Raw genomic sequence first — 13,232 nt, forward strand, 5'->3', positions numbered from 1 at the left:
GATTCTAACAGTCCTCCAGGATCCCATCCCAAAACGGCCAAGGAGGATGCTCAGCACCGAGAGCACAGGATCCCCCCAGCACAGAGTGGGGCTGAATCCCCCCCTGGGTTAAGGCTGAGCCCAGCAGGATGCCCAGAGCCAGATGATCCAGCAGCAGCGATATCATAGAATCATAGAATGGTTTGGATTGGAAGGGACCTTAAAGCTCATCCAGTCCCAACCCCCCTGCCAGCAGCAGGGACACCTTCCACTAGACCAGGTTGCTCAAAGCCTCATCCAGCCTGGCCTGAAACACTTCCAGGGAGGGGGCATCCACAACTTTCTTGGGCAACCTGTTCCAGTGTCTCACCACCCTCACAGTGAAGAACTTCTTCCTAATATCTAATCTAAACCTCCCCTCTTTCAGCTTAAACCCATTTCCCCTTGTTTTGTCATTAACTGCCCTTATGAAAAGTCCCTCCCCAGCTTTCTTGTAGCCCCTTCAGGTGTTGGAAGGCCGCTATAAGATCTCCCAAATCCTGGCATGGTTGGACTCACAACCAAAGACCTATCAACACTGTGAACCCCCCGTGACACGTCGGGAACAGAACCCCCCCCTGCTCCTTTCCTATAAAGTCTTTTCCAGTGAAATACTAATTTCTAGGGCTGATGAATCACTCGTCCTGATTATCAGTGATTACAGGCTCCAGGCACTAATCACACGCGCTGCTGCCAGTGAATGAATACTGATGAGACAATCGACAGGGAGAAATCAAATCAAAGAAAAGAAAAAAATCCCTCCTGCTCAGCAGCTCCTCCTTGTTTGCCCAACGGAGGAAGAGCCACTAACCCCCTGCATGGGGACGTCTGCTCAGGGGACAGCAAGCCACTGCTCCTGCTCAGACATGCCACCAGTGTCCTCCTGTGTCCCCATGGCCGATCCTGGGAATGGGAGGACAGGCTGAGAGAGTTGGGGCTGTTCAGCCTGGAGAAGAGAAGGCTCCGGGGAGACCTTCTAGTGGCCTCCCAGGACCTGAAGGGGCTCCAGGAAGGCTGGGGAAGGACTTTTCATAAGGGCAGTTAATGACAAAACAAGGGGAAATGGGTTTAAACTGAAAGAGGGGAGGTTTAGATGAGATATTAGGAAGAAGTTCTTCACTGGGAGGGTGGTCAGACACTGGAACAGGTTCGCCAGAGAAGCTGTGGCTGCTCCTCCCTGGAAGTGTTGAAGGCCAGGCTGGATGAGGCTTTGAGCAACCTGGTCTAGTGGAAGGTGTCCCTGCTGATGGCAGGGGGGTTGGAACTGGATGATCTTTATGGTCCTTTCCAACCCAAACCATTAGATGATGTGATGATTCTTTGACTGTCCTACTGTCCCTCTCCACCCCTCCCTTCAGCCAGACCCAACATCCTGACCACGAACAGCAGTCAAGCTGCCCATCCCCTGCTGCCACCCTCACCCAGAGGGACAGAGCTGTGTCATCAGTCACAGGTGGTGGGGCAGCCCCCAAAAAAGTGCTGTTCCCTGCTCGCTCCTCCCCAGACCAGTTGCAGCCCCCTCATCCCTGCTGCCACCAGTTCGGTGGTGACATTTTACAGCTGGATGACATCGTAGTGGGACATCCAACCTCACGTCATCAGCCCCAGCACCTTCCCTGCAGCCTCCCTTTGCTACAAACCCAACTTACACATTTTCTAATCTCCCCTGCTGAATATTTCAGCATCATTCAGAGTCAGAGGCTGAGCACCCACCAAGAACACAGCACAGCTCCCCTCCACATCCATCCCTACCCCTCCCCAAACCCCACCCCAGCCAGCTCTGCCCCACGACCACACACCCACCTGCAGTGGATGACGATGGGGCCGGCGTCGGGCGGGGTGGACGCCTTCACCCGGCGGATGAAGGCCAGCAGCCCCGTGGCATGGTAGGGGACACCGTGTTCAGGCCACGACATGAAGTGGAATTGCTTCACCTCGTGCCGGGCTGAGTAACCCCGCTGCAAGGGAAGGGTGAGATGGAGTGAGGGGGGGGGAAAAATCCTGTCCAAGCCACCCAAATGCCTGATTTTTCTTGAGAATTCATTATTTTGGCTGCTTAGCATCCAGCCAGGTGGACCACAAAGCGATCAGCTGCTTCCATCTCTACATCCAACTCCCTCCTCCTCTCTGCAACAAGGCAAGGAGGAAGAGGAGGAGGTAGCAACACCCACAGATCTCATTACACGAGCACCTTTGCTCCCTGCCCTAGAACTAGACAGTAATGTCACATTCCTGGAGATGAAGGGGGAAGCTACACCAGCTCCATTCCCAGGTCCCACACTGGAGTGTCATGGCCACATAACCTGCGCTCCAGCCCAGAGGAGAAAAACCATCCTTCACCCCTGTCACAACTACACAGTGCTCAGATGGAAATTAAATATTCACTCATTGCTGAAACCAGAGAGGGGCAGAGGCGGGGAAAAGGCAAAGAAGAAGCTACCAGCATCCCCGGGGTTCAGAAGTTGCTCCTCAACCAGAGGTGAAAGCCCCACATTGGGGTAAATAAATAAGATATTGGTAAATGCCAATCTAGTGATGGTCAGAGATGCCCAAGGTGGTTGGTTCTCCACCTGCAAGGGCAGAGTTGGGCAGGTGACAGGTGGCAGGATGGGACCGTACCCTCTCGAGAGCGAAGGTGCGGACAGCGTACTCAGCCAACGTCTCCGACTTCACCAGGGTGATCTTGATGTCCCCGTACATCTCAGAGTCATCCGGCCAGTATTTGGAGCATTTCACCTGCAAGGAGAGGATGGGATGGGGTTTCAGCTCTGTGGAGGAGGCTTCTGGTAGAGTCAGAGCCCAGAGGGAGGGGATGGGGTGGGGTCCTTACCCGGCCCACCTCCACCAGCTTGGTTATCATCACGATGCTGGAACAGTGCTCCTGCCACACCATGCGCCAGAAGTCGTACACCATCTCCTGCTTGGGCCCTGTGGGAAAGGCCACCAGGGATGGATGGGCAGTGCCAGCAGAGCCCGGCCACGGCAGCACCACGATGTCCCCGCATTCCCCCGCCTGCCTCTGCAGCACCAACACCCCCACAGCATTTTAAGGACCCTTTTCCCCCAGGGACGTGTGGTGCCATGGGGCAGCAGGAGGAGTGGGAGCTGCTCCACACTGCCATCACCTCATTTGGTCCAAATTTGCCCCAAATTGGCCCACTCCGTCCCTCCCTTCCCCACATAACATTAAATCCCACCAGGGATGGAACCTGGCTGCTACATCAGGAGCTGCTGAACTGGTGGCCAAGAGAGCAGGGGGAGATGGTGACCCACCTTGCGTGGCTATGAAGTGGTTGGACCTGTGGTAGCCCTGCAAGAGAAGCAGAGATGTTAGTCCCAGGTTGGGGGGACATGTTGGGGCACAGCCCCATTAAACATTTCCCAGTTACCCAAGTGGTGGCAACTCCACCAAGCCAAGTCCTGGCCACCAGCATGGTGCTACCCACTGCTGCAGGAGAAGAAGGAGGCTCAGAAACCACCCTGCACCTGGTGCACCCTGTCCTGGGAGGGTGCATGTCCCACATATCATAAAAAATTCATGTAACCCCCAATTCTCATCCCCATTCAGGACCAAAATCCCCAGCAGCACCCTGCAGGCATCCCAGGGTCCACCAGCTCAACCCCAGCTCCTGCTGCCACCAGCATCACTGCTGAACATGGCAACACCACCAGAAGAGCACCACTAATGACATCCCATCCCGCAGCCACCACATGACACTGGCTGATGGCCCCACTCCCTTCCTTCCTCCCAGCTACTTACTGGGGCCATTCCAAACTCTTAACAGGAACGTGACAGCCCAAAGAGCATGTCCCAGTGAGGCCACTGGTGGGACCGAGGACACCGTGTCCCACCCCTTGGCCACGGGTCCAACAGAGTTCAACCACCTCACACGCATGGAGGTAATGGTGGCTTCTCCATGCACTGTGGGTCCTTTCACAGGGGATTTTTGTGGGTTGAATTCAACCTCTCCTCCGATCACATGGTCCCCTGGAGAGGACGTGCCATGGAGACCTCACTTTCTCCTTCCCTGGACCATCCCCAAGTTTATCCACACATTTTCCCAGGCTGCCTCTCCCAGATGCTGTTTAGTGCCACGCTGCCCAGTACAGCAGCTGGGAGGAGATAGGAGCAGAGAGGAGGGAGGAGCAGGGAACCATCTACTTACCTCTCGGTTAATCCGAATCTTAACGATCCCGTTGGGACACAGGTTTGAGAGAAAAAGATCAGAGACAGAGACGTTAGTGAGGCACAGCTCAAGAGATGGGTTAGAGCACCAGCCCTGGAGCAGGTCATGGAGAGTCAGAGGGGAGAAAAGACACATAGGGACAGGGGACAGGCACGGGGATGCTGCCTGGGCACAGGGAACCCATCACGGTGGCATCAGGCCACCACTGCCAGATGACATCCTCTGGAAAGGAGAGAAGAGTGGGACTTGCTGCTGCTTCCAGGAGATGCTTGAGCTCTGCGTCCAGTGGAGCCTTCCTGCACCTCCAATGATCTCAGCATTGCTGGAGGTGACAGGGGACATTGCTCTTGGGAGACATTGTGCTCTCAGAGGACACCAGGGCCAAGCTCTGCCCAGACTCACATGCACCAGCAGCACCAGAAGGTATCCAAGTATCAGCACCCAGTTGGTCCCTTGACCCCCTCAACCTCTACATCCTTCACCCAGGGAGGAGGGAAAACCACAACCACAAGAGCAGGTGAGGGGAGAAGAGAGGATGGACAAGGGGAGGAGAGAAGGAATGAGAAAGGAAGGACAGAGTGGAGCAGAGAAGGGAGAGCCGCAGCAAGCAGAAACTGCTGATGAACATGAGCAACATGAGAACATCAGGCTCTTCATGGTGTGTCTCAGGGATGCACACATCAGCCCACCTTGGGCTGTCTAAGCTCCTCCAAACGCTGCTGGACAGACCCTGACAGTCCACAGGGTCCACAGGAAGGTCCTGTCCCAGCCCAGTTCCCCCCACAGAGAGAAGCCCCGTCCCCACGTACATCGATGTAGTTGGCGTTGATGTAGTCAGAGTTGGGATCTCCCAGCAGCGGGTGCAGCTTCACTCGGTGACGGTCATCTGGGGAGCAAGGGGAGAAGGGACGTTAGCACCCAGGGGCATGAGCATGGGGACAGCACGCCACCCCAACAGGTCCCAGGGCTCCTGGCCACCCTTTGCAATTATTTTGCACCAAGAATCCGCAAAACTCTGGAAGGTGGGACATATTCAGGAACAATAAATACAAGCTGGTGGAGGTCCTTCCAAAGATGGTGGTTTAGACCAGAAGGGACATGGATGAGTGGCTTTCAGCACAGTATCAACCTGAGCTCTGCCCAGTCCTACCAAAGACCGAGGGTACCTACCCTTCAACACCCTGTTGTCTACCCCAGCATGGCACCAGGATGGCCACAGCCCAGAGAGGTGAGTGAAAAGTTCTGCCCAACCTTTGGTGTCCACCTGGGGCCCTGGACAGAGCTGGAGTGGAAGGGATGAAGCTGCAGAGCAAAGCTCATGGGAGGTGGAGAGCACCAGAGCTCCTGGAGGGCTGGGCTTGGTGTCTCCATCCCTGCAGGAACATCACCAGAGATGCAGCAGGGAGCAAGGCGGCCATGCCACACTGACTGTGAAGGGAGCTGGTGAGGAGTATCCTCTCTCCAGTGGGGTCAAGCCCTTCCCCAATCTTCTGGCCTAAAAACTCATAATTTAACCCCTTCAGCTCATCCCACACGTCCACACCAGAAGCTCCCTGGGGCAGAGCTGCAGTGTCTCAGAAATCACTCCAGGTTATCTGGGGCTTTCCAGCACCACCCCAAATATCACAGTGATGTTATCATCAATTTTAAAACAACTCAAGATGTTCTGTCTCCAAGAGTTATCCAGCTCCAGTGGTCAACTCTGTCCCAACTCCATCCCTCCGATTTGCTCCAGTGGCTGATGCCCAAGAGGAGTTCTCAGGCTGGGACCCCTGCACTGAGCAAGGACCTTTCTGCTGCCCTTAACCAACCAAACCCCACCAATTTACTCCTTGCCATGGACCAGACACCTTTTCAAAAAAGCCCCCAAAGCCCTTTAGAAGGTTTTTTTCATCTGTTCAGGGTGTCTAAACCTTTGCTAAAGGCACTCACATGTCGATAAGTGATCCTGTCTCCCTTTGGTCTTGTCTTTCTTCTTCGAAGCATCCCATCCTTCAAAGAAACTCTGGAAGGAAAGGATGGTCATCACAACCCCAGGGCAGGACTCTTGGGTTCCCTCAACCCCACAACCTCAGGGGAGCAATGCAGACAACGTGATCCCTCCACCCCAGAGTCCTGCAGCCCCCACTCCATCTCCATAACCTGTTCTACCAGCTCCACGTTTCTGTTGCATCCACAAAATGTCCCATTTTTCCAGCAAATCACAGACCTCCTGGGGTTTTTTTTTCCAGGGTTGGTTGTGTTGGGTTGGTTGGTTGTTTTTTTTCTTTTCTAAACCTCCCCAGTCCCTTTCTCTTCCCCAGCACAGAATAGGTTTGTGTGTAATAACAGCAACATTCATAGATTGGCTTAAGAGGAGGAAAGTGGAAGGAAATTACATGTTTTCTCCCCTCCCATAATATCTGAGTGCTTTCAAATTACTAGTTCCAAGAACATACAGCAGCTTTTCAAGGAGCATTAATGATTAGAGCCAACCCTGGTTTGTCCAGTACATGAAAAGGTGGGGGGTGGGGGGGGGAGGGAAAAAAAAGCTCCTGTACTTGAAACAACGAAGCATTAAACAGTCATTTCACTGGGAAATTGCAATCGCCAGACCAGTGGGACACTGGGGAGACGGGAAATCAACTCCACTGGATGTTCTGCAGCAGAGGTGTGGGGAATAGCACACTCCGTTCCCACCCAACGAGGTGGGATGAGCATGATGCAGTCAACAACCCTCAGGGGAGACTTCCCTCCCCCTGGGATCACCCTCTCCCATGGGTCTTCACTCTCATGGGAGCTGTCAGCTTGTAGAGGATTTGCCTGTTCTTAGGCTATGGCCATGCCTATCATAGGACAAGCCTGTTGGAGAACAGAAGAACATGGTGTCATGGTGCCCAGGAGGACCTGAGAGTGGGAGAAGCATCCCCAGCCTTTGCAGGAGAGGTGGGATGAAGCACTGCAGACAGGAGAGGTGTGGGCTGGCAGGGATGGTTTGGCTCATCTCAGGGACTTGTTCAAACTGACAATTAAATCCTGGGCTGCCAGGACCAGAGATTTGATCCAGACCCAGGAACACCCCATGTGCTGATGATATCTGCCCAGAGAGCCATGAGCTCTGGCTCCTGCTGTCCACAGCACTGCAGCTCCAGATCTGGAGCATCTTCTCCTTGCACACGGGTCCTACCCATGCCACCTTGTCCATCGTACCTCTCACTCTCCTCAAGACACCAGCATAAGACACTCTCATCAAGATGTTCCCACCTCATACTCCTGCTTGAAGCCGTATCCTTCTGCTGTCTTCATCTGGTTGATATGCTGGAGGAGATCCGCCACGCGCACAGCGGGATGGAGCTGCCCGGTGTGATACGGGGACCCTTTGCGGCCGCACTGGCGGCGGGGGGAGCCACCCAGCAAACTGCTGGACTCGTTGACCACGCTGCTGCGCTGGTCACCTGCAGAAGGGGAGGGAGAACCAGGAGCTGTCAGGGTAGCAAAGCCTTGGAGCACATCCCCATCACCTCCTCACACCCATAGAGGAGGGACAAGAGGACACCTGGCAATATCTGCACCTTGAGTGCTGGGTTCAGTGTTGGGCCCCTGACTCCAAGAAGGACATGGAGGTGCTGGAGCGTGTCCAGAGAAGGACAACGGAGCTGGGGAAGGGTCTGGAGCACAAGTGTGATGAGTTCCCGGCTGAGGGAACTGGGGTTGTTGAGCCTGGAGAAAAGGAGGCTGAGGGGAGACCTTCTGGCTCTGTCCAAGTCCCTGAAAGGAGGGTGGAGAGAGGTGGGGGTGGGTCTGTTCAACCAAGGACCAAGGGACAGGACAAGAGGAAATGGGCTCCAGTTGTGGCCAGGGCAGTTGAGATGGGATGTGAGGAAGAATTTCTTTGCTGAAAGGGTTCTCAGGCATTGGAAGGGGTTGCCCAGGGCAGTGGTGGAGTCCCCATCCCTGGAGGGATTGAAGAGTCGTGTAGACACAGTGCTGAGGGACATGGGTTAGTCAGGGACTGGTCAGTGTTGGGTTCATGATTGGACTCGATGATCTGAAAGGGCTTTTCCAATCCAGGCAATTCTGGGATTCTGTGAGATGCTGGAGCTGTAGCTGGTCTCTCTGCGGGGACCACGAGCAGTTCAGACCCCCCTGTGCTCTCTGCAGCTCTTCCTACACCACGAAGCCAAAAACACCCATTCCAGCCTTTCAGGACCACAGCAAACCTCTTCAAAATCACTGAGCAAGACCTTAAGGGGGTTAAGAAGCTTATTTCCCATCAGCTGGAGCAATTAACTCCCATCCAGCCGAGTAAGAGCTACGTGCCCAAATATTCACACAAAGTCCTGATTTAAAAAATCACGTTGGCAAAATCTCCAGCTCAGCTCACCAGTTAATTTTCCCCCCTGTTAGATCCCAGTGCCTTATTCCCAGCACTGACATAGATGGAGCTCGCTGCTGTTTCACGGAGGAGCTGACACGGTATTTACCTGGTTTATGCTTCTGCTGTGTCATTACCAGCAGAGCCAGACTGAGACCTCGCCTGTGTTTGGCAGAGCAAGGTCCTACACCGGATCATGAAATCTGGGTTTCTACCAAACCTGCTGCTGTCAAGTGATGCAGCGAGCAGGGATCCTGCAGAACCCAGCTTCGACCACCATGACACGTCCAAAGCAGCTTTGCGAGGTGGTGCATCCTGGATGCAGTTTCTCCTAACGTCACTTTTGAAAACCACCCTTGTCATCTCACAAAGTTCTCAGGCTTGGATTTTTTTGGTCTGCTCAAATGGAAGAAGCAGCCCCTCACCCCCTGCCCACACCTCCTGGCTGCCCCGTGCAACGTGGGTGCAGCGCGGGTGCGATTTGGGTGCAGCACATATAGAGTCATTTTGGTTGGAAAAGACCTTTAAGATCACTGAGTCCAACCATAAACCCAACACTGCCAAGTCCACCACTAAACTATGTCCCACAGCACCACATCTACAAGGCTTTCAAATCCCTCCAGGGATGGTGACTCCATCATTGTCCTGGCACGCACAGAGCAGGGTCTCCATCAGGTATCACAGCCCTGAAGGAGATGATGCTCCAACCTGTACAACCAGAAACATCTCCCTTGCAGGCTGCCAACGTGTGGCAGAACCAATGGGACAACATGGGAGGGTCATGCTGTGCCCCTGATGGCCACACCAGCCACTGGCTTTAACGAGGAAATTAATTGCAGGTGTTTGCAAGGTGCCAAGGGCTCCATGCCGCCACAGGCTGAGGACCCACTTTGGTTTCTGTGAGAAGCATCACTGACTTTGTTTCAATGCAAGGAAACTGAGCCACGGTGGGGAACAGCCCCAAGCTGGTCACGGAGCAGCTTGTTCATTTACCTTCATTAATTAACAACGTTAATAGGCAGGGGGTGGCCACAGCAGAGCCTGTCCCCAGCTGTGGCCAAGAGTCCAAGCTCCCCACATCTCCTCCTCTACCAAGGAAAGGGATGAGGAGCAGCCAGCAGCAGAGCAAGCAAGAAGATGGGAGCAGGATGCAGCCCCACAGCTCCTTTCCCTAAAGAAACTGAGGACCAGCACCTCCAGCTCAGCCCCACCAACCTATGAGTAATCTGAGGACAGTAACCAAAAAATAATACACCCAGCTAGATGGGTTAAGAGGAGAAGTTTGCCCTCTAGGCTTCTATTATCCGCCAGACAATGCCGGGAAGCGTATTAATTCCGCAGCCGGTGGAGAAGAGAAGAGCTGTGGGTAAAGCAGCATCTTGAAGTTACTGTAGCAGATGTTATTAGCATATGGTTGAAAACTGGGGCATCCGACGAGTTATTTTACAACTAAATCAGCACGGAGATGCCTGCTCCAGTGGGTGTTAAATTATCGGTCTCTGATGTGAACGCAGTGGCTCTTTAACCCTTCAAAAGGTTGTGGAGAACCCCCGGAGTAGAGAGTAACCTCAGCGTAAGCGAAGAGTTGGGGTTCACCCAGCTTCAGGGGGCTGCAGCCCACAAATGGCTTTAACCCTCCCAGTCACAAGCTCAGATCTCCACTTCAAGAGGTCAAGTGTTGAAGGCCAGGCTGGATGAGGCTTTGAGCAACCTGGTCTAGTGGAAGGTGTCCCTGCTGATGGCAGGGGGGTTGGAACTGGATGAGCTTTAAGGTCCCTTCCAACCCAAACCATTCTATGATTCTATAAGATGCAGAGACCCAGCTGTGTTGGGTTTGCATGGCCAGGTTTGGGTAGAGGTGGGGGGAAATGGGGTGGCTTCTTGATGAGGAACTGACAGAAGCTTCCCCTATGTCCAACAGATGCCAATGTCCCCAGTGCCAGGCAGCCCATGCTGGCCACGCCACGGTTCCCTGTCCTTACCCCGGTTGCTGTAGTTGTGGGTGTCCATGAAGGAGAGCCCCAGGCGCTCGTCCTCCTGCAGCGTGCTCTGGTCGGTGAAGCTCCTGTCGATGGCACTCATCATGTGTGTCTTCTCGTGGCGGTAGTTAATGGTCGCTTTGGTCATGTTGACGGGTTTGCTGCAGGGAGAGGAGGGAGAAGAAGCACACATAAGCAGGGCTGACCCAACGGTGCTGTAAGATGCCCTCAAAGCTACCAAGCTTGGATTATTTCGGGGAGCAGGATGGATTAATTCCCCCAGTGGTCACCACACTTTGGTATTCAATGCTCTGAGCTAGTAGCAGCCCCACATGGATCATCCCTCACTGGCTGCATCAACTCCAGGTGCTCATCCTCAATGTTCTCTCCTGTCCCCTCCCCAAAATACCAGTCAGGAGCATTCCTTGGGCAAGCAAAAGCTCTTCTCAACTGGCTGGCATTGCACAGGGCAGCTCCACTTCTCCAGGCATCATCACCCACCCATCACCCCACACCACCTCACTGCAACATGGACCATCCAACACACCATGTGCATCACTCTGCTGCACAGCACAAGTGCAAGAAGTAGAAGAAAGACATGGACTTGTTACAGCAGGTCCAGAGGAGGCCACAAAAATGATCAGAGGGCTGGAACAGCTCTGCTGTGGGGAAAGGTTGAGAGAGTTGGGGTTGTTCAGCCTGGGGAAGGCTCCAGGGAGACCTTATTGTGGCCTTTGAGCACTTAAAAGGTCTTATAAGAAAGATGGGGACAGAGTTTTTATCAGGGCCTGTAGTGACAGGACAAGGGGTGATGGTTTTAAACTAAAAGAGGGAAATTCAGACTGGGTATAAAGAAGAAATGTTTTACACTGAGGGTGGTGAGACACTGGCCCAGGTTGCCCAGAGAGGTGGTAGAAGCCCCATCCCTGGAAACATTCCAGGTCAGGTTGGACGGGGCTCTGAGCAACCTGACCTGGTTGAAGATGTCCCTGCTCACTGCAGGGGCTGGACTAGATGGTCTTGAAAGGTCCCTTCCAACCCAAACCACTCGATGATTTTAAAGCCATGCAGGGGAACAAACCCATCCCAAGGGACAGGCTGGACCCTGGACTGCACACGTGCTCAGCACCCACTGGCGAGGCTTCTTCCCCTCATGCAAGGTCCCCAGTAGGCACTTAATGAAGATGCTGGGAAAATTCAGAAGCTCCTGCTGGGACAAAACCTCACACCCCAAATATGAGACATTTAGGACAAAAGGAAAGAAGACTGACTGAGTGTGTTTGAGAGACACCAGGATCCCAAGAAGCCAGTGCAGAGATTAAACCAGAGGATGGATGAACATGAGATCTGAGCCCACATCAACATCTTGGTGGGGCTGGGACACTGCAAGATGCTGCCAAAATCCAGAATTCAACCCTCAGCCGCTGACCCTTCCCCATCACGCTGTCTTTGGTCTCTTAACGAGCTCGGCAGCATTATTTTCCCCAAGCCAAAGAGGCTCTTAAAATGTACGTGGCAGAGAAAAGGACTTGTTGGAGCAGCAGAGTGAGGGAGGCGGCCGGGAGGAAGGGGCAAAGGAGAAAAAGAATAACGCTTACTTACGGGTAATAGGAATAAGAATAGTAGTTCCTCCTGGCAAGCGTGCAAACAAAGAGAACAGCAGAAATTGCATAAGCAGCTTTTCTTCAGCACAGGGAAAGGGGGGTAATGGGGTAACTCAGCTGCTGGAAAATTAAATGTACCATAAAGAAACCTTGGCTTCCCTTTTGCATCTTTAGGTTATTTATTCCAGGCAGGAGCTGATGTTCCAGCAGCAGAACCCAAGCACCAGCTCTCAGGGTGACCAAGGTCCCTGTACCAGTGGTGGGGTGTCCATAGAACACTTGTCCCAAGGGTTAGACCCCAATTTTTATGACTGAACAGCTAATTGTGTCCAAAATGTGAGGGATCCTCCACAGAGCCAGTGAGGGACCAAGAAGGGAAAATGGGGTTGGGACGTCACGTTTCCAGTGCACCATGGATTAGAGGTGAACATAGGCTGGGGGTGCATTTCCATCCCACCACATCCATGTTTTGCCAGTGGTAAAATGGGCCAGAGGAGATTTATGGGCTCATCCCAGTTTCCCAACAGCCCCAAATTCAGCACCCTTGGCATTAGTGCTGATTTGTGGCTCTGGTTTGTCCTTCAACAGGTTCACTCTGGAATGCTGAAGCAAAGCTCCTCCTTCTCCTGTCCTGCAACACTAATGCCCCAGCCACACTCATGGCTGATGCACTCGTTCCTACCCACCAGCCTGACAGAATCGCTCCCAAAAATACATCAGCACCACCAGCAATTGCTCCATCAGGGACAGACCCGACGCCATACGCATGGGCATCACCCCAGCCGGGGACGCGGGCCCCCCCAGCCAGTCCTGCCCCTCGCAGCATGCAGGGATGCTCCAGCCTTGCTCTTCCAGCTGGTGTAAATCAGCAAGAATCCTTTCAGGGAGCAGGAAACCATCAAGAGATCTGCAAATTTACCCGGACTGAGGTTGTGATCTGTTATTTTTCTCTCCCCTCGGGCTGTTAACGTACTTTCCTCGCATCATCCCAACCCGGCTCGGGGAAGATGTGTAATTGCTGCCCTTCCTCCCTGTTTTGAGAGCCCCCCTGGCTCAGAACCCCCCCCCCAGCTCGTGTCACTTCAAGCCC

The 13,232-nt window shown here is 53.7% G+C and overlaps 1 protein-coding gene across 1 annotated transcript in view; it reads right to left on the reverse strand.

Annotated features, from left to right (window-relative positions):
• Positions 1 to 1,821: 1,821 nt before the first annotated feature.
• LOC104527974 (receptor-type tyrosine-protein phosphatase U) overlaps positions 1,822 to 13,232 on the reverse strand; it is a gene marked incomplete at both ends in the record, with an annotated part of 17,292 nt that continues 5,881 nt past the window's right edge. Inside the window, 8 exon segments of the mRNA XM_010171838.1 lie at positions 1,822 to 1,976; positions 2,638 to 2,754; positions 2,849 to 2,946; positions 3,292 to 3,328; positions 5,015 to 5,091; positions 6,138 to 6,210; positions 7,449 to 7,639; positions 10,542 to 10,699. Of these exon segments, the coding sequence (XP_010170140.1) occupies positions 1,822 to 1,976; positions 2,638 to 2,754; positions 2,849 to 2,946; positions 3,292 to 3,328; positions 5,015 to 5,091; positions 6,138 to 6,210; positions 7,449 to 7,639; positions 10,542 to 10,699 (906 nt within the window).

This window comes from Antrostomus carolinensis, unplaced genomic scaffold, assembly GCF_000700745.2.
Source record: "Antrostomus carolinensis isolate BGI_N321 unplaced genomic scaffold, ASM70074v2 scaffold29267, whole genome shotgun sequence".
Lineage (NCBI taxonomy): Eukaryota > Metazoa > Chordata > Aves > Caprimulgiformes > Caprimulgidae > Antrostomus > Antrostomus carolinensis.